The 25,009-nt window shown below is 36.3% G+C and overlaps 1 protein-coding gene across 4 annotated transcripts in view; it reads left to right on the top strand.

The window, feature by feature from the left end:
• The window catches only part of LOC120782070 (synaptotagmin-7), a 118,879-nt gene that overhangs the window by 87,756 nt on the left and 6,114 nt on the right, over positions 1-25,009 (top strand). The window contains exons 5-8 of one of the 4 annotated variants that reach the window (XM_040114222.1): positions 463-631; positions 3,765-3,977; positions 15,679-16,025; positions 17,221-17,307. In XM_040114222.1, coding sequence (XP_039970156.1) covers positions 463-631; positions 3,765-3,977; positions 15,679-15,779 — 483 coding nt within the window. In that variant the 3' untranslated portion in view covers positions 15,780-16,025; positions 17,221-17,307. Of the gene's footprint in view, positions 1-462; positions 632-3,764; positions 3,978-11,630; positions 11,752-15,678; positions 16,026-17,220; positions 17,308-25,009 lie in introns of those variants that run through there. The other 3 variants (XM_040114223.1, XM_040114226.1, XM_040114227.1) reach the window with 3 other exon arrangements.

The following is a 25,009-nucleotide window of genomic DNA, read 5'->3' on the forward strand; positions in this document are numbered from 1 at the left end:
AGTATATGTATGTAAGTATATGTAAAATTTCCTAGATTTCGGTCCTCTGTTTGACGTTTTAAACGTAAATATATTTTCCTGGCTTTAATTCTAGCAAGTTGCAAGAGTATAAAAAGTTCGGTTGCATCCGAACTTAGCCCTTTCTCACTTGTTATATATAAGATGCATGAATATTTTCGTGGTGTGTGATTAATTTAATTTTTACAAGTACAGCAACAGTAAGTGACATTTAATTAATAATAAGAGAACATATATGTATATTTAATCCTACAGTCACTGACGAGTCACTGAAGACTTAAAATATTATTGCACAATAAGTGATCAAATAAAGAAGAATTTTTGTAGAGTCTCTTGTGTCTAAAAGTTTTGATTTTTATATAGCAATAGCAAATAGTTTATAGCAAGGTTTACATCTTCATTATCCCTTTATATCTATTACATGTGTGTATGACATACGTATAGGTTGATTTCGCTAGCAAGCAATCATTTTGGAAAGCACTGAAACCACCGGCTAAGGATAAATGCGGTGAATTGCTTTCATCGCTCTGCTATCATCCATCAAATTCAGTACTAACATTAACATTGATTAAAGCGCGAAATCTGAAAGCAAAAGATATCAATGGCAAATCAGGTAAGTAAATAGTAAACATATATTCACGCACAATGGCTTGTGTACATACACACATAGGTACATATAATGCGAACATAACTCATTTATCGATCAAATTATAAAGTTACAAAGACCATAAGCTTGAAGCATAAATTTACAAATTTGTATAACTTCTGTTATATATACATTTCCTTCTTATGTATATACTTACATACATAAGTATGTATCTTAGAGCGGATTGAATTTACAGGGTACTTAAAAAGCGGAAAAGTTGCGTATGCGGAATATATTTTACGGTTGATTAAGAGAATATGGTTCTAAAGGTGGTTTTGAGCCATCGCTTTCTAACGCGAAGTTTATGCATTAGAGAACAAATCTGCAAAATTAGGTGCTGTTAGCACGTATTAACTAAAGGCATAATGCCGGATAATAAAATATCTGAATAATCGGTAATCAGTTCGAATACGCATTTATATGATATATTTGTCCTATCTGGTCGATTCCGGCAAATTATCAATATAATTTCAAAATGCACCAATGTGTTAACTTTCATTCGGATATCTGAAAACCTAACGTATAAATTTTTGAATCCCCAAATGAAAAACTTCGCCTTAAAAACCGCTGGTTTAAAACTAGTTTTAGATCGTAGCCTCTTAGGCGAATTTGGTCAAGATCATCTTTAGAACATTTCCGGCGTACGCGACTGAACCTTTACGATAAACTGTATACAAATTTAAACAAGTCAAAGATGTTAAAAAGGACGGATAATCCGAATGGGTATACTTGAAATATATTTGCATTTTTTATATGAGAACGCTTATAACTAAACTTCCTTCATAATGCCAACAATATCTGTGAAATGTCCCAATCCGGTACTATAAGGTAATTTCCTAAGGAATTGCTTGAAGGGGAATTTTTTAAAGATATATAAATCATTGTGCCATTTTCAAGCCAACTGGTCATACGAAAATTCATATATCTATTTCTGCATGGACAAAAATAACAACGTTTACGTAATAATATGGGCCTGTTCTAAACCTTAATATCTCCTATATGTATTCGTAAATAAATATACTTTATACTCTGCGCATCACTAGATTAGCGCATTAAGCATGAGGAGGTGTTAGGTCCGCCGACTAGTTACGCTTTGGGAGTTTATTGGTAACATCCATCCTACATCTTTCCAACCGATCATCTCCTGACATGTCTGGGTCTTCCTAATTAAACTTTCTTTCAAAACAAATTATGATTGTTCAGGCAAAATTTAGGAGCGTTCCTTTTCTCTTCCTGCTAAATTTTTTTAGTGTCTGTTTTTTCAAATGTTCGGCTTTCTTAATCACCCTTTGAGTAGTTGATTTCCTCGCCTTAATTACAATAATTACACGATTTTTGCTACCCTTAAAGTTCTAACCATACGTTTCTCGATTTCAAAGAAAACCGGCAATTTTTTCGATGCCTTCCGTTCTTTTTGCAACTTAATGTAAAGGCCGTCCCTATGCTTCGATTTTTGATAATTCCTTGACGAATAGAACTACCCAAAAACGAATAGATATAACCACATTGCATACCAATTTGTAGAAAACTAATTAATTTAACTTCTAGGCAAAAGGGGACTTAACAGTATTGTAGGGGTCATTACAGGGCACCTATCCGTGAGTACAAAATTGGAAAAGCAGATTCAGTGTAATACCAAGCGTGCGCGGTGGAGACGAGATACATACCACGACTCCCAATGATCCAAATTAAGAAGCATTGACCAGCATCAATGGAAAATATAAGATATTTTACATGGTGGATTTTGTTGCTAGATAATGATTAATTTGCTTCATGCGGTCTGATGGCCTTGCGACTCCCTTTTCAACAAACCAACTAACTAAACACCACAAAAAAATTTGCCACTGTGAATATGAAATTTTGCGAGATAATTAAATTAACATTTGTTGGCGCTAATTTGACAATGCAAAAAACGTGCAGGCATTTTCACCAAAAATAAAACAATGAAAGAATAAATATATAGTAGAAGCACCTCCCATAAGCTCAATTGCTCCTTTCGCACATATGAACTTAAATTTTAGTGATTTCTGTAAGTGCATTACAATACCTAAACAACCCTTCCGGAATTTTTCGGAACACAAACCGATTGTAAATTAAAACCAAATATTCAAAAGTCAACTCAACTTTTTAAACTGGGAATATGTACTTTTAAACAAACTAAGAAAATGTTGAAAAACAGTATACAAATATGTAAACAGGGTTTGTCCGAAAAGTAGTAAGACTGAATCGATTTAAAAAAAATTATTGAACCAACCGCTATAGTTCTTTAAAAACTGTCAAAATAGGCTCCTTCTGCGTCGATGCATCGCTGCCAGCGCGATTTACAAGCACGGAAGGCATTCTCGTTGGGTAGCTGTGGTGCAACTTCCAATCGGCTGCGATGTCTTGTCGGACCCGAAGACCCTTAATTTGAGTCTCTTGAGGACTGCCACGTAAAACTTTAACGGTTGTCTAGGAGGAAAAAAATTCATGGTGGACGATGACTTTGATGTAAAAAAAATGAGCATCGTTTTCATTTGGATTTGCTCATTCTTCTTCACACTTCTTGCTACAGCAACATCTGGGTAAGTTTTGTTGATCATATCAAACGTGTCTGTCGCAGATTTATCGAGTTTCACACAGAATTTAGTCTGCTCTAAAGAACACTGCATTTTCGGGTTGCTCCACTCACAGAAACACGTCCTGACTCTCCAGGTGCTCGGAGACAACTGACCAGCCGCTCGTTCGTTAGCTAGGAACACCCTCTACCGAATCCAGATAGTGCGCGCATGCTCCGAAGTACAGTCGCTGCGGAAGAAAATCAGTCCTATTACTTTCCGAACAAACCCTGTATGTATATAATTTTTACGGACAGATTGAAATTTATATATATTTGTAAATGCACTGAAAGGGTCCGGCGAATCAGTCATCACACTATCTACCCGCACTAAGTAATTGCAGAACTAAGAATATCCACAGTATATATTACCTTCATACATACAAGAATATTAAAAATTATAGATAAACTTACAAACAATATATATATATCCTGTATACATGTATAAAATAACAAAGACATAAACTATGACTGTCATAAAATCCATTCGAAAAATCCTTTCAGATCCATATGTTAAAGTCTGGCTACAATTCGGCGATAAGCGTGTCGAAAAACGAAAGACTCCAATATTTAATTGCACACTCAATCCTGTCTTTAATGAGTCATTTAGTTTCAATGTACCGTGGGAGAAGATACGGGAATGCTCCTTAGATGTAATGGTAATGGATTTTGATAATATTGGACGAAATGAGTTAATTGGAAGAATTTTATTGGCTGGTGAGTAAAGAACAAATACTTTGAAAATGGTGTAAAACTCTCATACACTTAATAATGCATGTCTAATGTCTACGAATATTCATTTGTATCTAGCAAAAAATAAATCCGTTTTCTGCGCTCAAGTCACTCAGTTATTTTCGTTTTCTACATTACTCAATTAAATCCCCGTTGTTTATATCTGAAATAAGTGGCAAAGAAAATGTCTTCCAGATATTATGTTTTAGGATTTGAGCAGGCTAGTAGTACCACATTCACGGTTTCAGAGCCATAATTTCTGTGGTTAAATTAAGAAACACTAAAGTTATAAATTCGAATAAAGACAACTATGTGGGAATAGTAAGATGATTTAACTTCGTATGTAGTACTATTATTTTTGAGACGCATGTCATCAATTTATTACAAAAGGCTATAATTTAAATTTTAAGTAATTCTATAATCGTTTGCCTATTATTTTACCAATTTAGCGATTAGTGTAATACATTTGTAAAATTACTAGAATTGAAAGAAAATGCTTTGTTATACTAAACATAATAAAAATAAAAGTTAAAACATAAAATAACTTCGGTTGCACCAACGCTATAACACCCTTCACAGGTGAATTTTTTATAGCAGAAAAGGATATAAAAAGATTTTTATTCTGATTTTGATCCCTCAGTTTGGATGGCAGCTGTATACTACATATATGTATGATCGGAAATTGTAGCAATGTCTTGGAAAATAATCCACTCCAAGTAAAAGAGTTTTTCATTCAAAGGCTTTAGCTTAATCGTTATTTTGTATGGCAGCTGAATGCTATAGTTATCCGATCTACACAATTTCTTTGGAGATTGTGGCGGTCTATTAAGTTATTATCTTTGCCAAGTTTTATGAAAATATCTTGACTGCGGACAGCGGAGGACAAAAAATAAGAGAGGCCGAAATGCGTGAGTACGAAGAGCCTGTAAGGCTGGCTGACAAGGGAAATGCTCGAAAATTCTACGAAAATATGTGGCGACTAACAGAAGGTTTCAAGATCGGAGCATATTCTCCTCCAGAAGTGATCTAGTCACTGATGTCCAGAGCATACTGAAATTATGGAGGGAACACTTGAACAACAATTGTCCACATATTCACAATGCGGTAAATCTTAGAAAAGACCCGTCACATGCACGATTTGGCTCCCACGTCAATCGCAGATCAACCACTTCGGAGCCAGCGATAACACCAACAACAACGACAGCATCGAAATCCAACGCAGAAGAACTCTTGCTAACAGGTGTTACTTCGGATTGAGTAGGCATTTGAGAAGCACAGTCCTCTCTCGACGAACGATAACCAAACTCTACAAGTCACTCTTTATCGCCGTCCTTCAATATCTGGTGAGTGGGAGTTACGAGTTTTCGACAGAAAGGTTCTGCGGAAGATGTATGGTCCTTTGCGCATTGACAACGGCGAATACCGCACTCGATGAGCTGTACGAGCTATACGACGACATTTCAGTTTAGCCATCTAAGAGACAGCGGCTACAGTAGCTAGGTCATATCGTTCGAAGAAGTATTCGAAGCAGTACACGCCGAGGGATGCAGAGGAAGAGTAAGACCTCCACTCCGTTGGAAAGACCAAGTGGAGAAGCACCTGGCTACACTTGGAATCTCCAATTGGTACCAAACAAACAGCTAAGAGGAAGAACGACTGGCGGAGTGTTGTAAACTCGGCAAGCGGTGCATACGCCAACAAAAAGAAGAAGGATTTTATTAAAACTTCGGTGCAACCGAAGTTACGGGTTTTTCTTGTTTTTACCTACTTCCAACATCTTAATTTAAGTTAAGTAAATTGCCACTAATAATAATGCAGGAGGATTACAGAAATTTTCCTTTATAATAGTGTAATTTCTTTATTGAATGAGATAGATAATACAATAATGACGTATTAATATTATATTTTGCAACAAACATATTATGTATGCAGGAGTTTTTTTAAATTCATTTCCTCTCACATTTATAAGTTGTCAAAATTTTACCTAGCTCTTCAGCTAAGTGAAATCCTGGCGTTCGAATTTACCACAAAAATTTTTAAATTTCGGTTTCATTTGTCAGAATTTTAATTTTTCTACCGTTTGGCACTCAGACAAATAAATACATTTCATAATAAGCAAAAGTACTAAAAAATATTAAATTCGAAGTAATTAGACATTTTGAAGTAAAGCCAGCCAACCAAACCTCGAAATCTTTTAAAACTCTATGTAGGTTTTTACACAATTGTAAGGGAAGACGCATAAAAACCTATTAGAGTATACTAAATTCTTTTAAGCTCATAGTGTCAAAATATTGTCAGAATTTCTTTATACCCATAAACGAGCAAGCAGCGTTAAACAAACGTCACAAAATTCGTATTCATTCAACATATGCCACAAGCTTTAGTTTGGTTTTAAAACAAACCGGTAGCCAAATCAAAAATTAACAAGGAGATAAGTTCTTGGTTCTTCCCAATTCGTATGTACCTAAGACGTGAACGTTTCTTCAGGTGTCAGCAAAAATGTATACATAATTCAAGACTGTTAAATATGAATTCAACATTCGTTAATTTTCGCAAATTATAAACAATATCGAATATATGGGGGTTACGAGAACATATGGTTCCATTACTGCGGCACCAAACTACATTCTTCTTTTTCTTCTTTACTGGCGTACACACCGCTAAATTGATTATAGCCGAGTTAATAACAGCGCGCCAGTCTTTTCTTCTTTTCGCTACGTGGCACCAATTGGAGATTCCAAGCGAAGCCAGGTCCTTCTCCACATGGTCTTTCTAACAGAATGGAGGTCTTCCTCTTCCTCTGATTCCTCCGGCGGGGACTGCGTCGAGGACGAGAATAATGAGTGACTAATCGAGTTTGGTTTTTGTTCGTCGAGAGAGGACTTTATTTCTTAATTGCCTACTTAGTCCAAAGTAGCACCTGTTCGCAAGAGTTACTCTGCGATGGATTTCCAGGCTGACATTGTTGGTGGTGTTGATACTTGTTCCAAGATAGACGAAATTATCTCCGACTTCAAAGTTATAACTGCCAAAAGTGACGTGCGAGGCAAGTCGGGAGTGCGACGACTGTTTATTTGATGACAGGAGATATTTCGTCTTGCCCTCGTTCACCACCAGACCTATTTGCTTAATTTCCTTATTCAGTCAGGATAACTCAGAACTAAGAGCGCGAGTGTTTAGGCCAATGATATCAATATCATCGGCGGACGCCAGCAGCGGTACACTTTTATAGATGTTTGTACCTGTTCCATTAAGTTCTGCAGCACAAATTATTTTCTCCAATTGCAGATTGAAGTAGTCGCACGATAGGGAGTCGCCTTGTCTGAAACCTCGTTTCGTATCGAATGGCTCGGAGAGGTCTTTCCGATCCTAACTTACACAGCAGTATTAGTTTTGCAGAGATACCAAATTCAAACATAGCGGCATAAAGGCGGTTTATTTTCGTGCCGTTAAAAACAGCTTAGAATCGACGAAGAGGTGGTGTGTGTCGGTCCCCTTTTCACGAGTCTTTTCCAAGATTTGGCGCATTGTGAATATCCGGTCGGTAATTGACTTTCCAGGTCTAAAGCTACACTCATAGGGTTCAATCAGTTTGTTAACGGTGGGCTTTAGTCTTTCACACAATACGATCGATAGAACCTTATGCGATGTTTAGGAGACTTATCCCGCTATAGTACGCGTAGATTGTGGGGTCACCCTTTTTGTGGATTGGGCAGAGCCCACTTAAATTCCAATCATTGCGCTGCTTTCGTCCGACCATACTTTACAAAGAAGCTGATGCGTGCTCCTTATCAGTTCTTCGTCGCCGTGTTTGAATAGCTCGGCCCCCGTCGCTTTTTTGTTCTTCCGATGGGTAATTGCTTTTCGAGCTTCTTCATGGTCAGGCAGAGAAAAGTCTGCTCCATCGTCATTGATTGCGGAATCGGGTTCGCCTTCTCCTTGCATTAGGTTTTCACTGCCATTCAGCAGGCTGGAGAAGTGTTCCCTCCATAACTTCAGTATGCTCAGGACATCGGTTACTCGATCTCCTCTGAGGGTTCTACTCTAGTATGCTCCGATCTTAAAACCTTCTGTTAGTCGCCGCATTTTTTTGTACAATTTTCGAGCATTACATTTGTCGGCCAGCTTGTCAAGTTCTTCATACTTACGCATTTCGACTTCTTTCTTTTTCTGTCTGCAAATGTGTCTCGCTTCCCTCTTCAACTCTCGATATCTATCCCATCCCGCACGTGTGTTGGCCGATCGTAATGTTGCGATAACGGCACTCCTCGTCATACCAGCTGTTTTTTGCTTTTTGCGAAAACCAATCGTTTCGTTTACAGCTGTACGTAAGGAGCTTGAAATGCCGTCCCATAGTTCCCTTATACCGAGTTGTTGACGAGTGCTCTCAGAGAACAGGAGTGTAAGTCGAGTAGAAAATCGTAAGGTGTTCGTTGTGATTGCAGCTTCGCGACGTCGAACCTTCCTCGTGTTTATTTACGTGCATTTTTTGCTACACAGAGGCGGGTGCGAATCTTGGCTGCAAAAAGATAGTAGTCCGAAACGTTGTTAGAACTTCGAAGCGTACGCAAGTCAAGAACAATTAAGACGTGTCTTCCGTCTATAACAACATGATCGATCTGGTTGGTGGCTTTTCAATCCGGAGACAACCAAGTACTTTGATGTATGTTCTTATCCTGGAATCTAGTACTACAGAAACCCATATTTCGGGCCCCGGGGAAGTCGATAAGAATCATCCCATTTCGGAATGCTTCCTCATGGAGGCTTAACTTACCGAATGTTTTGCCAAAGATACCTACCTTGCCCACCCTGGCGTTAAAGTCGCCAAGCACAAATTTGACATCGTGGCGGGAGCAGCGCTCATGAGTGCACCCCAATCGCTAATTGAAGGCATCTTTGGTCACATCGTCTTTCTCTCGTACTCTGACAGTACTCCACCATGAATCACACACCGAATTTGCGCATGCCTTCAAATCGTAATCTTTAATTCGTTTGCCATGGCCTGCATCAAAAGAAGGTCTCTCATCCGAGGGTGGTTGTTATTCTTCATTGGGTGCGTGCATTAGTACGTCTAAAACATATTTTCTTAATTTTAGTTACCTTTATATTAAGGTAAAGTTAACCAAAGACACAACAAACGATACCAAGTTTCCTAATATTATTTAGTGGCAGCAAAGTAAACTAAAGTATGCTTCAGAAAATATTTCCACAAAGTTGTATTAAAATATCACATTCATTGACCTTTTTAAAATAAGGTAGATTACATTTACATAACGTAAATTATAATATTATATGTAGTGCAAAGGTGGAATAATTTATGTATTAATTTCGTTCCTTTATGTGGTTAGATGTAGTCAAAGACATGCAACTATTATAAAGTAAAACATAGCACCAATTTAAAAAATTTCGAGTCGACAGAAATTCCAACAAAAATTAATACTATTATAACTAATGGCTGTTTTGATGAGCCAGTTCCAAACGAAGCTCCCTGTTGGAATTGGTTTTATTAATATACTACGTATATATACATATAAACGGGTGCCTGATCGAAACTTTCTTAATTAAATTAAAAAGTTGAAATAAAAAATCGTTTGATGAAGCACTAGTTTTTCTTGTTTTCAAAGACCTATATAAATTTCATTCAAATCTACTAAACGCTTTTCAAGCTGCTGTGGTCACCACTTCAAAAAAACATAGTTTGTGAAAAAAGCATTTCAAGTTTTATACTCAATTTACGTATTTATACTCAATTTACGTAAAGAAATAAATTACGTTACTGAGCTTTCGAGTTTTATATTTATCGAATATCTCAAAAAGCATTTTTCGGTTTTACTTAAAATTTTCAGAGAATGTTTCCAAGATGTTATATTTTAATAAAATGTAAAAACACGATTGTTTGAAAATTCAAACTATCGCCAATCCTTGATGGTTTCATTAGCTTATAGCACAATTCAGTAAGCAATATCTAAAAACTATTTGCGACATTTTGAAGTAAAATTACAATTTGAGACAAGTTACTATTCACAATAAAGTTTCTAGTCTTTAGTTTAAAAAGACACCACTTACGCGATTATAGCCGAGTTAACAACATCACGCCAGTCGTTTCTTCTTTTCGCTACGTGGCGCCAATTGGATATTCCAAGCGAAGCCAGGTCCTTCTCCACCTGCTCATTCCAAAGGAGTGGAGGTCCTACTCTTCCTCTGCCTCCCCCGGCGGGTACTACTATATACGTCTCTTAATAACCTAATATAACAGATGATTAGATTTGTTCGTTTTCAATTGAGATATTTTTGTGACTATCGCTAATCTCAAATTAGAGACTTGTCACTGTATCAAATAACTGAACTGCTTTATAATAGATTTATAATATAATATTATCAGGATATCTTAACACGTTCTACACGGGTCATTTTATCTTTGTTTCTATGCATTTGTTTTAGATAGAACTATAAATAACTATAAATTTGTTTATGTTGAGAACGTCGTTTACTAAAATTCCTCTTTATTAATTTAGCAATTTTAGTTCTTTCGCGTTTAGCCTTTTTTGCATTACAAATAAAAAAATACTTAAGTTACTCAGGGTATTGGCTGCATCAGTGTTATTTTTTATTACTCGAAAGTACTTCAGACACCTCGGGTTATTTTTTGTTAGAGCGCGGCCGAAGACCTTCACGGCGGAAGGAAGTATTACGTTAAAGGATGTACTTCAATCACCCTCGGAATCACGCGAAAGTACAATTAAAGAAAACGCTGAAGTGTAAAAATCCTAGACAATTGGTTCCTAAGAAGTGGCAACACTCGTTTTCCTGCCCAAATCTCGTGTCACTAGAAATGTGAGAACCGCTCTTATACCAAACTTTGACAGTTGACTGGATCTGGTAGGTTTTGACGTTTTTGCAATTGGAATGACTAGAACTGCCAGATCGAAATTATCCCAAAAACATATGTGAACGGAGGGATTTGTTGCCGTTCAAGATCGCTAATAAAAAATGTAAAACAATGAAAATTTAAGAAAATACGAAATTTAAATATATTTCATGAAACAATGATTAAAAACATTTATTAATTGAGAACTAACAGGCTGAATTCACCTTAAGGGATCGTTTCAGTGTGACCCTTCGAAAAGTCACAGATTTTCGCAATTTTTTTTTAATAAATACATCATGACGAATACAAAATGATTTTCTTATGTGTATTTATTGGGTGTGTAATACTTAAATAAATTGTTGAAATGATACGTAATAAAAGGTTCAGTACTATGTCCATGATTGCGGCCGAAATTTTAATCTAAACCAAAAAGTTCAAAAAGATTATTAATCTGTAAGAAAGTCGCTTTCGTGCTATGGAAGCTTTTTTGTTTTATTTGAAATTTGTCAAAATGGCGGCGGTTTGAACAAAAAGTATTGATATTGGCCTTTTTTCGACAGTTTTTGTAAAAAAAAGAGAGATTTCAAAAAAACAATGAACGCTTCGATTTTTTTTTTTCGTTCCTAAAACTGGTCCAAAAATAGCTGTTTTCAGAATCTGAACTTCAAATGCGCGAAATTTTCTTAACTTTAAAATTTTTCTTTTGCTTGTATTCCCAGCGATAGCTGTACTCCTACTGATTAATACTTTATTTGGTTTTTATGTTTCAGATGTTCAGAAGAGTCAAAATCAACAACGGCACAGGGAGTCATCATTTAAGATACTTTTTTTACGCCATTTTTAATATTGTTAAAAATCTTTTTTATTTAACAAAAAATATTTTTGTATTTCTCATAAGTGTATAAATAAACTGTAAAAATTTTAAATTGATTGCTCTTTTTTAAACCTTAAAAAAAATCCAGAAAGCACCCTTAATTTAAGGGTTCTAGACCACCGGGACCCCTTAAAGAGTAATAATTTGAATTTCGATTTCATCTTCTGTCCGACTATCCGATGATGCAACAAAAAATTTATTTTTTTCGAAATTTTCACCCTTAGGCGATCCCTTAAGTACTGGAAGTTCAAAAGGCAGTTGTTTTAATATACCATAAAATCATAAAAAATATTTAAATAGTTTCGCGATATATTAGAAGTTCAATATAATATAATTTTTAAATGTAATAAATGTTGGGTGTTTCAATTTAAACGCCCAAAAATCATTATTTTGCCAGATCAGGCTACAATGGAAAATAATATGCATCCCTCTATTCCTGGTTAGCACTCTAACTTTTTCAGCTATGAGTGTGCTAAGTGATTTTTAAATGAACTGATTTACCTAATAAAAAAACAAAATAAATTTGAAATGTGAGCTTATTTCAATGTTTAAAGTATATATTTGAATAAACGAAGTGAAAAAACTTAGTTAAACATTGTGAAATACCATGAGTTATTTATACAAATTATAAAACGCGAATACTTTTAAAATAATTAGTTTCATCAAAATTAGTTTTACATACTCCTCATCTAGAGACGCTCTCCTATCAGTACATACACCATTAATACCGAAATTCGTTGTCAGTCCCCGACCGCCGAAGTAATTGGAATCTTGCCAAGAGCTGAGAAAAGGTTGTCAAAAATATATAATGTACTAAATTTTGTTCAAATTGGTCCAGTAATTGCTAAAGTATGAAATCTCACATTAAATTTGCCGATGACATGTCCCGTTTTTTTATCGCATCACGTGTAGATTTCTGCTTTAATATAAACAAATGTCAAAAGAATAATATTATTATATGAATATTTTGAAAATATTTGCGCAAATACACAAAAGAATACAAGCACATCTTTATGTGAACCAAACGTACGACATCTTAAATGCATATACTTACATTCGAGTATATTTGTATAGTATAAAAGTTATTATTTTGCATATAGGGGTTTTTACGATAAGGTTTGTCGGAAGCAAGTTGTCAAAGTTGTATGGATGAGGGTGAGGTGGAAATATCCAGACACTTTCTTCTCCATTGTCCTGCCTTGGTAAGACTAAGGTTGAAACATCTCCGCAGTCTTATCTTCGGCGAACCAGGAGACATAGAGGAAACTGACATTAACTGTCCCACCAAATTTTGCTAAAGGGTTAAAGCGCTGTGTCGATTAGTGAGTGTCTTATGATCATTTATATGGAAGGTTCAAGTAAGTTCGCTGTTAGAAACGCCCCTCAACCTAACCTAACATGGAACAAATTTGTAGATACACAATTAATACTCTAAATCACTCACTCACCGCAGTCTCAATTCAAACTTTTAATATTTACTTCATCTGCTTTGATTTCAAATGTTAAATGATTATACGGCCATGAAATGTTTTCCTGCAAGAAACCGTAAGTTTGTAAGAATTCGAAAAGAAAGAAATAATGCATTCGATTTATGTCTTCCAAGCTTCGATCAAATATAGTAAAATTTCTCCATTCTAAAACATTAGCACTTTTCAGTTAATTTTTGACCGGTTTAAAAGTCAAACAAGCAAAGCAAGCCGACTTTGGTTCAGTCTTTCTTGTGCTACAAACAATATTCACGGATATGCTGGTTGCGACACAACTCTGGCAATCATGCAATCGCATTATTAGCGGGCCTTTATTTATGTACGCTTCACCATTATGAATATTTTTGCTAGTTTATTTGGAAGTCTTCATATGTTTTTGGTGTATTTTTGCATATATCCTGAATATTTATACATATGTACAATATATTTTAAAGCTGTTTAAGTCATATATCATGGGCTTTAAGTTCCCGACTTAAATAATTTTTGGCATTAAACTAAATGTCGACTGAAGTGTTAGAAACTGCTATCTTTAATCGCGCATGGAGAAGAGAAGAAAAGTGGAGACAGTGCGGATTTGTTTTTATAATTCCAAGGGTATTGTCCACAAAGAATTTGTTCCACTCGACCAAAACAAATTTTTTTTTCGTTTTTTACATTTTTAATACCAGTATATATATTTTTAAATCAAAGTAGTAAAAAAAGTAGTTCACTGGTCATGATGATAGCGGCTGTTCATGTTGTCTGAAATAAAAAAATCGAATGGATTATTATTCAGTAGTTCTACGGCTATCGTCCCTACCAAATATAATCAATTTCATTAAAAAAAAAATGTCGAACTTCAAAAAAAAGTCACAAAAATCTTGTTTTCTTTTTATAAAATCGTTTAAAAAAACATTCGAAAATATTTTCGAAAATAAACAATTCTGGTAGGGACGATAACTATAAATGAGTAGAAGAACATATATGAATTTTAAAGCAATCGGTTGAATACTTTTTTTTTAGGACCATGGCAGTTTCAGAAAATGATGATTCGAGGAAAATGCGTTTAAAAACGTAGCAGCTTCAGACTTGTCATGGCGCCTGGTAGACAGTCGCTTACGACACGCCGGCAGCTATGAGCTGTAACTTATCAAATACCATGAATTCCGGTCTGAATTTTTCACAGCATGTTTTCAATAGGTTTTACTGTCAAAATATAAAAAAAAAATCGATTTTTCGAAGTGATTACATGAGAATACCCCCTTAAGACAATTTTTGAAAAAGTCTTCCATATATACCAATTCACGTTTAATGTCTTCAATTGACTCAAAATGGTTTTCCCGAAGCGGTCGTTTGAGTTCGCTGAATAGCCGCAAGTCACATGGAGCTAAATCAGACGAATATAGTGGTTGCGGCACGATTTTGATTGGCGAAAAACTTAAGAAGAATCAATCCCGTATGCGAAACTTTAGGGACGTTTTTTGGCAGAAATGATTTTCGGTACCAGAAATTTGATTCCGTTCTTCGTAAAAATTGCCAAATCCACTTTATATACTTCAGAAAGATAAGCGTATACAAAATGCTAATTATTATTTTGATGTGACATTTGGCACAGATGTCACTGACAGTCATACCAAGCTAGAAATAATTATTTCGACGAATGGGTTTTTGCGCGAAATTTGTATTAAAAAGTCTTACTCTTTTTTGCCCACAGTTGTACTCAATGATGATTTTACTTTTTTAGATACCTTAAATATACTTAGCTTGATTACAGCCAAACGGAAGTGATTAGATTTTAGATATGCGGCTAGGGGTAATATTGACACGATATTATCAAAGATAACAAATTGACCGGTAAATCCGATAACGCCAACTGGAAATTCGAAAATCTTTATATTTTTATGGGATCAACGGAAAATGATTATTTCTGAAGTTCAACAATATACCTCACAGAGTGGACGATATATCAATTAAAAGCCAAACAAGACGCTGTGGTCCAAATCTGGGTATCATGTGGCTTGAAACATTATGGTCGGTCCAATTTCTACAATTGAGTATGACTATTTTGAAGCCACTAGATTGCAGAGTTTTATTCTGATAACTTCCTTGTTCTTGATTTATATACCGTAAAGTGAAGCAATCATACGGTACTTAAAATTATGATATATAAAAAGTGGAGATGGTAGTAGGTCGATCCCACTGCAACATAAAGATGTTATATACCTCTATATATACATATATATATATATGAATTTGTTATATTTATAATAATTTTGTTAATAATTTTTCTATTTATTTACAAATCCAAATATCAATGATGTTGATAACAACGGTACCGAAATAAACGAATAAAATCTTTCGCAACTTAAATAAAAATGCGAATGTACTACTCTATTGCGATCGTGATCATTTCGGTGTACAAACAACCATCATCGGTTTGCTTTTACAATTTATGTATCTTATGTCGAAATGTAACAGGAAAAAATGGCTCTGGTGCTTCCGAAACTAAACACTGGCAAGACATGATATCAAAGCCGCGTCAAACTATTGTTCAATGGCATCGATTAAAACCAGAGTAAACATCACAAACACCAGAGACAGTGCGCCGCAAAGCATCCACAATGAAACGCGTCTTTCTGCACTACTTATCAAGCAATCCAAAAAGCCGTGCTAAGCCGCAGTATAACGAAAATGCAGACTTATGATAAAACTAAAGCCACTTTTCAAAAAAACATACACCGTGTACAAATGTCACTATTGTTGTTATTGCAGTTTTGGAATTGGAAGTTGACACTGCAATTCTCAACATACATATGTGCAAACGAGTAAGTAATAGTAAAAATGTAAAAATACACATGAAATAGTCCAAGAATTGTATTCTTAGCATGTTAATACACTTTATCGTTATTTGTAATATGTGTGTTTGTAAGTATGTAAATCTCTGTAAAAAAGACGAATACACCAAACATGCATAAAAAATTACTGCTTCATTTCTAGGGCACTTCAAAATTAACTATCTTTCATATATTCAAGAAAAAACGTTAGCTACAGTTGCATCGAAGCTATAATACCTTTCACAAATACGAAAGATTTCTTACATTTTGATCGCTCCGTTTGTTTGACAGCTATATGTATGCTACAATGATCCGGTGTGAACAATTTCCTCGAAGATTGCATTATTGTCTTACGCAATGCCAATTTCAGTAAAGATTTCTCGTCAAATGAAAAATGTTCCATACAAGCACTTGATTCCGACAGTACAAGCAGTTTATTTCAAACGTTCAATTTGTATGGCAGCTATATGCTATAGTGAGAGAAGCTCTTGAAGGAAAAGGACGGATGTCGAATTTCAGATCAATATCTCAATATATATTGGGTAGACTTTTCGTATTTATATTAAATATTTTGCTTTATCAAACTTCAATTTATTTTTATATTTATACTAATAAATAAATAAACAAATCTGTACCATTTTGTCGACCACTTCTTGCCATTTTCCGCTAAAGACTTTATTCCATCAGTGTAAAACTTTCATCAGGGTAAATCGAATTTTCCAGAACGGAAGCGAGCGTACCATTGTTGGCTACACGAACTGATCGACACCATCGTCTCCGCAAACTTCACAAATTTAATTGGTGGCTTGCGTAGCATTCTTCCCTTTTTATACAAAATTTTCAAAATATAGCGAATTTCTTCATAATTTTCACACATTTTTGAACAGATGTAACTTTTCTCCTCTTCCCCGAATTTAATTTGTTGGTTAAATGAAACTTACGATCTCACCTTTCCATCACCATATGGTATGACACAATGTGATTGGTAGCACTGTAGATATACGACGGCAACGACATCTATTGACATAATACGAAAAGACTATTTCGACTAACTAATATATGTATACTTTAATAGAGTCTCTGACGTTTTCTTTGCGGTTTTACAAAGATTGTGGCAAACTTAATAAGTATACTGTATACTGTTTATGGTATAATTTTTTTCTATTTGATGTTTCCTTATCTGAAGCAAAGCCACATACACAAATCCTGAATGACATCGGATTCCCCATGGAGTACCTGCGAGAAATTAGCTTGGAAATTACTCTCTATAATGTAAGCATTTTGGAAAGTAAAATTGCCATATTTATTTAAAAACTTTACGTTTATTGATAGATGTGAATATTAACTTATAGTATATAGGCGGAAAGGGATTTTTTCTTTCAATTAAATTTTAACAGATGGAAATTCATATCTACCATATACTGATATTCATACTGAACTATACTAAGCAGTATTTTGCGGACTACCATAATATATACATACATATATTTAAGTGTACTTTGAATACTCGGTTGACGCCTGTTCCGATGAAAAATTCTTAGTTACACAGCACCTTTTAATATTACGGAACGTCATTGAATTAAATGTTTATCTATTTGTAAAATAGATAAGAAAGGAATTGTTGTAATTGAGTTAAAAATTAATTAAACATTATAGTAAAATGGCGAATTAAGTTGTTAAATAAAATCCCGTCTTTAAAATAAATGAGTTTAACGCGTCCTTTTAAAGCGCCCGTCTTTAATCTTTTCGCGACAGTCTTCAACTACCTTTTTTCTCTTCTCGTCTCGTTGAACTGTTATTGCGTACGTAAATTGTCATCTTTGTCTTCTTCTTTATTGGCGTTGACACCGCTTACGCGGTTATATCCGAGTTTTCAACAGCGTGCCAGTCGTTCTTCCTTTTCGTTGTTTCATGCCAATTGCAGATTCCAAGTGTAGCCAGGTCCTTCTCCACCAGACCCATACGCTTCGCTTTTATATTCCAGTCTGGAGAAATCAGAGCTAACGGCGTGGTTGTTGAGGCCAATGATATCAATATAATCGGCGTACGCCAGCAGCTATACAGTCTTACAGAAAATTGAAGCTGCTCGATTAAGCTCTGCAGCTCCAGCATTTTCACGGATCTTTTCCAAGATTTGCCGCATGTTGAAAATCTGGTCGATTGTCGATTTTCCAGGTCTAAAGCCAATCAATTTGTTGACGGTGGGCTTCAGTCTTTCACACAGTACGCTCAATAGAACCTTATATCCGATGTTAAGAAGGATTGTCTGATGATAGTTGGTGCAGATTGTGGGGTCTACCTTTTTGTGTATTGGGCAGAGCTTACTTAAATTCCAATCTTCGGACATACCCTCGTCCGACCATATTCTACAAAGAAGATGAATTTCTTCATGGTTGGCCAATGAAACCTACTGTTAGTCGCCACATATTTTCGTGGAAGTTTCGAGCTACACTCCCGTCGGTCAGCTTGTCAAGGTCTTCGTACTCACGCATTTCGGCCTCTCTCGTTTCTTGTCATCAAACTCGTCTCCCTTTTCTCTTCAGCTCTCGATATCTATCCCATCTCGCTCCTGATGTGGTCGACTGTAACGTTGCGAGGTAGGCAGTCTGTTTTTTCTCCACTGCGATACGGCACTCCTCATCGTACCAGTTATTCTTTTATCTTTTCCTAAAACCAATGGTTTCAGTTGCAGCTGTACGTAAGGAGCTTGAAATGCCGTCCCATTGTTCCCTTATAACGAGTTGTTGACGAGTACTCTCAGAGAGCAGGATTTGGTGGTTTTTTGATCCGAAAACAAGCAGGTTGCTTGATAAATTTTCCTATTCTAGAATCTAATACTACAGAAAACCATATTTCAGGCCCCGGTGAAGTCGATCAGCTTCAACCCATTTGGAGATGTTTCATCATGAAGGCTGAATTTACCGACCGTTGTGCCAAAAATGCCTGGCATTTAAGTTTTTACATCGTGGCGGGAGCAACGCTCCAAGCGTTCATAGAAGACATTGGCGTGGGCGAAAATCAGCGATATCTTAAAGAACTTCGATTTGGTGTGGATTATGGCTGGATCTTCATCCCACGTTGTGAATGATAGATCTCGGCGACAGAATCTCTCCTACCACGAATCCCACACCGAACTTGTGCTCCTTTATATGGCCAGTATAGTAAATGCTACAAGGAGCTACTCGTTTCAGTCCTTGTCCCGTCTATCGCACTTCTTGAACAGCGGTGATGTCAGATTTACTCTTACAAGATACGTTCCGAATCAAGGGAATCCCTAACAAGTTTGCAGTGGTCGTCATCAAAAAGAAGGTCTCTCATTCGAGTCTGTTTTGAACTTTTCATTGTGTGTGTTTTCTTACGTGGTGAGTCCCAAACCCAGCCCGAAACCCTGAGGAGGGATGATTCCTCCTCAAACGGATGTTTTTTGGCTACCCAGGGGATACCTGGTCTAAGGCCGGAAGACGTTAGCTGCTTAGCTATATTTAAAAAATCGTTTCTTGCCACTCTCAAGTGTATGGCGCTGAAAGACTTTCTACACATATGTATGTATTTCTCCTAAACGTCGAACTAATTTTTTGTTGGACTCTGTCCATATATTTGTCATTTATACTGCGCTTCGATAAGTCTGAAGTTATAATAGCGCTCCGCCTTTCGACCTGCCCGTTCACGCTTCCTAACCATGCTGTTACATGGAATAGCTTTGTATTTTCGATGTTACAATAGGTTTGGTAGTCGTTTGATGAAAAAACAGCACCTCTGTCGCAGATAATATTTGCTGTATTTCCCAAATCACGATCTGATATTGCAGTTTTGTATGACTTCTGTCGTACCAGTCGGCTTTGAAGGATACAGCCAACAAAACTTCATTAATGATTCAATCACTGCTAAAATATGCTTTCTACTTATATTTTTTGACTCTAGTGGACCCAGAAAATCTATGTGAAATGTGTATGGCGTTTTTTTTTGTCTTAACAGCAGTAGAACCCGCAGGGGCGGTTGTCGCACTGGGGTGTTGGAAGGCGACGCCAATGTTGTGAGTTGCGGGTGCAGACTCCTGGGGCAACGTAAGAGTCACTCCACTCACGTGTGGTGCGCAGGCCGGAACACGCCGAAAAGGGACACCAGCCAGTACAGGAATTGCACTTGACGGATATCACATTCCGACGTATGATGGCCTGACACACGGAACAGACTACGCGAGGGACCAAGAGCTGCTGGTTGGTTCTCGCACGAGGATTGGAGCGGGATGAAGGTTGGGGGGGGGGGGACAATTCAGAAGGGGAGCTATGTTGCCTGGTTGAGCTCCTGGGTACCGTGGAGTACCTCTGTTGGCCACTCGGATTGAGTGGCGGCGCAGCGCGCGAACTGTGTGCGGATTGCACAGCCGTAGAGGCTTGTGTCGCAGTATTGCGCAGGCAACATGGGGCCACGTAACGCGTGGTCCACTCCCTATGCGTCTTAAGGCCTAAGCAGGTCTTAAGACGTCTCCATCCATTGCATGTGTTACACCTAACCGAGGTGGAGTTTGGATGGAGCCGTTTTGCGCATACGCAGCAGAAAAATTCCTCAGGGCCCTGGTTGGACTCAATGCCAGCGCGAGTCAGGAGGATACGGAGCAACCCTGCTGCAAGGCATTGCTCCAGTGACGACAAACACAAATTAACACTTACCGTGCCGTACCGTGCGTAGAACCGGCTGTCGTGGGAATTGACGGTGGGGCGGTGTTCTTGTTTGATTTGGTAACGTTTGCTGTGGATACACGGTTCCGAAAAATTGATGTACTTTTTTATTTATCGTCGATATTTCATACCCTTTCTTAAAAGACTATTTATTGTCTATGATCTTCATGATCTTGTGAATTTTGGATGAAGCTGAGCGTCGTTTGGTATGAACTTTCTGAAGTGACCCATAAAGCTGAGAAGTTGTTTCGGCATCTATGGTATTTTACAATTTTGTACTGCTTTTATTTTTTCAAGTGATGCCTGGGAGTCTGTTTCTCAATGATATAACTGAAAAACGTAACTTTGTTTTTGAATAATATATATTTTTTACAGTTCAGCTGTAAGCCGCAGTCTCGGCATGTCTTAATTCTAATTAAAGTTTCTTTACTGTTTGCTCTTCGTCTTTGACTGGAAGTATTGAGTCGTCGCAAAGCAATATCCTTTCGTGCCAAAGTTCTAAAAGGACCACCAGAATTGGACAAACCAAACGGCACTTTATAAAATTGATACTGACCGAATAGGTATACTTCCTACTGGATTCTACCACCGGAAAAATCCACTTTTACAATGGATAGTGCTAAAAACCGTTGCATTTTGTAAGCGATCCAATTGGTCGCCTAAAAGCGGAAAAGAAAGACGACGTTTTTTAACTAAAACAACTGGACAGATGAAATCTGAATTTGACACTTCTATTATGCTACTTTTAGTCATTCGTAAAATTGATTATCGACGATAGCTAGTGGTAAAAAACGCACAAGGCATGGTCTAAAAAAATTGTCGGTTCATCACTTAATCTGATTCGTATTTTTACAATCTTTATTAGTTTATAATAAGATGTTAATTAATATACTTCCTGTTTAGCCGCTGTACTCGCTTTAATACCCATATCGAGTTCATAAATGTCAATCACTGTGTCTATTTTCTTTTACACTACTTCTTCGTTCTGTTTATTGTTCACTTTTTTTATTTTCAAACTTTCACGACTAATTGTTATTTCTACCTTTAAACATAACTCTTCATCAGAAACCACTTCAATTTTATACAATGGGGATGGAACATATTAAAATGTTAAATAAAATGTTTTATCATCTATTTGTTTACGGTCTCCAATATAACCATCTGGTTTGGTTTTTTAACGTTCGACTTTCTACCAAATCCAATAAAAAATATATGACGCGCACTCTGTTTTGGTATATTTAAATTCTTATAAACGTATTGTGTTACGATGTTAAATTTGTTTCCTGTGCCGAACAATCTCACCAATTTTGACATTTTATTAGTGAGATCACAGCTTGTTAAAACTTTACGAGTATTAACATTCACTTTTTTTTGTTTTCATAGTAAGAGAAGAAAAAACGGAAGGGCAAGTCGTGCGCCAAAACTATTGCCGCTTTAATTGGCAAAACATTGAAAATTTACACCATTCATTTGGAAGACCATACCATAACGGTGGTAATATGAGCGGTAAATATGAAGGAGAGCATGTTCAGTCCGCCATTCCGGTTTTCATAGGTGAGGGGACAACGAGGAAATATAAAAAGACCGTGCTTCTCGTGTTCGGGTGGCACGTTTTGTGTTCTTTTCGGTACCAGCCCATTGCTACGCTATCCGGTATTCTTTGTCATCGGTTTCAAAGGAATATTTGCATTATGTTCGGAAATTGAAATGTTATAACCGCCTTTTGTATGTAATATATATACATACATGTATAAACTCAATGTGCATAATATATTATATAATGATGATGAGTAACAAAAGAGTTCTCGGCTGGACGCCGTCTGTTCAGCTGATTTTTCGTATAGGTTTTGCAACTGACAGCTGTCATTTTATGTTTATGTTTTATATTAACGGTTGAAGTTTGATTATTTAAGCTGAACTTTTTTTCTTAATAATTAAATAGTGCCTTCAATAAAAAAGCCATTTGATGCAAAACTATGCATACTATTGATGGAAAGCAGCGTAGACATCGCTTACGCGGTTGTACTCAAATTTACAACAGCGCGCCAGTCGTACATCCTTTTCGCTGTTTGGCGCTAATTGGAGATTCCAAGTGTCGCTAGGTCCTACCTCACCTGGTCGTTCCAACGGAGTAGAGGTCTTCCTCTTCTTCCAAGCCGGGTACTGCGTCCTGTTTGCAAGAGTTAATCTGCGGTGGATTTTGATGCTGACGTTGTTGTTGATGTTAATGATGGATAGACGAAATGAAGTCGTACCTTCGAAGCCAAGTCGCAAAGACTAACTGTTTGTTTGATGCTATCAGACCCATACGCTTCGCTCCCTTATCCTGTCTGGAGAAATCAGAACTAACGGCGCGGATGTTATTCCTTTAGGTTAATGATGGATAGACGAAATGAAGTCGTACCTTCGAAGCCAAGTCGCAAAGACTAACTGTTTGTTTGATGCTATCAGACCCATACGCTTCGCTCCCTTATCCTGTCTGGAGAAATCAGAACTAACGGCGCGGATGTTATTCCTTTAGGTCACATAAAATTATGTGCTTTAAGTAACCAATTTATTTTCTAGATACATTTTTTTGTATAAAAGGATGACGCTCCATTGTAGCGAACAGATAACTAATAATTAAGGCGATAAATACTTGTAAAATTCAGACCATTTAAGTGACATTCATTATTGTTCACCGCTTTACAATTTTAAAGATTAACTCATTTTAGGAATCATGGGAGAGAACTGGCACATGAATCTGAAAGAGCTAAACAAACGTATTCCTGTAATTCCACCATTTCAGCCCGTGAACAAAGAGCACCTGGTCTTCCTCGTTAAAAAGTTGACAGGTTCTTCCCGGCAATCAAAACCTAGTGGAAATATTTTTGTAATGATACCGAGAATTCCTCCGAAGCTTCTCAACTAAAAAAAAATTATGGCACAAGCGGTGCATAACATTGGATACCTTCAGAAGCCAGGAAACAACTAGACGGTATCCAGTGAGAAGTCCTTAGGCCTGCTAATGGATACTCACTTCCCAAACAGCTCTGAAAACCACACGGTGGAATATACACTAAGCAGTGAAGTATAGACAGAGACCTCTTTTGTAGACATAGTGTCAGACAGTAATGTATACAAAAGTATATTCCTAGCTGACAAGCATGCTTAAAGGGGCATTGCAATTCAATCAATAAAGTTTACATACACCTATGTTCTATTAAATTACGACACGTTTATTTGTTTTGAAATGAATAAATTTTGTGGTTTTTTTCTATTCATTTAAAAATATGTATATTTAAGATTAAATATAGCATATCAATTTTTTTTTACATAAATAAAAAATATTAATACTAAAGCTTAAAATGCGCCTAATTCATATCAAAAGAGTTTACGTATCCTAATGATTATTTATATAAATCAAAAGTGATTACAATAGTTTTACCGGCTTTTGGCCCAAAATTTTGTTGCAATTATTGTTTTAGGTGTCGACGCATGCTCCCCACGCGATTTCTAGTATTATTTCCGGATATTTTGACCCACTAAGTTGATAATCCAGTTTTTTTGTTTTTTTTTAATGAAATTCGATATTTTGGAATGCGGTTTTCCAAAAAGTTCCAGATATTTTGAATTGGATTAATATCTAGTGATTACGGGACCTATAGAGTTATTTTTAATTCATCTCATATCACATGTCGTAGGCCATACATAAGTAAAGTTAATAAAAAGAAGATCTCGGCGTTTGCTAACCAATATTTAGACAAACTCTGTTGTTTTGGGAAAACATTGTGTTCACCGACTAATCAAAATTTAATATATTTGATTCGAATAGATCACGAAAAGTATGGAGAAAGATCAATGAAGAGTCGCCAAAAAAAAATGTATTGCCAACGGTAAAGCACTGAGGGGGTAATGCTATGGTTTGGGGGTGTATGGTTGCATCTGGAGTTGGGCATTTGGACTTTATTAATAAAAAAAAAATTTATAAACACATACAAGTATATCTGAACATTTTAACAAAATAATTTAAAATGTAAGTGTGCTTAAATCGGCTGTTAATAGTATACACTTCTATTTACAACAGGATAACGACCAAAAACACACGTCTTGTCTTGTAGGTGAATGGTTTTTAAGGAATTAAAAATAACTTCATAGATCCCGCAATCACTAGGCAGTAGCTATTGAAAATATCTGTAACTTTTGGGAAAACGGTATTCGAAAACATCGAATTTCATAAAAATTACGCCAAAAAACTGGATTATCAACTTAGTGGGTCAAAATATCTGGAAATAATACTAGAAATCGAGTGGGGAG

Source organism: Bactrocera tryoni, unplaced genomic scaffold, assembly GCF_016617805.1.
Source record: "Bactrocera tryoni isolate S06 unplaced genomic scaffold, CSIRO_BtryS06_freeze2 scaffold_925, whole genome shotgun sequence".
NCBI lineage: Eukaryota > Metazoa > Arthropoda > Insecta > Diptera > Tephritidae > Bactrocera > Bactrocera tryoni.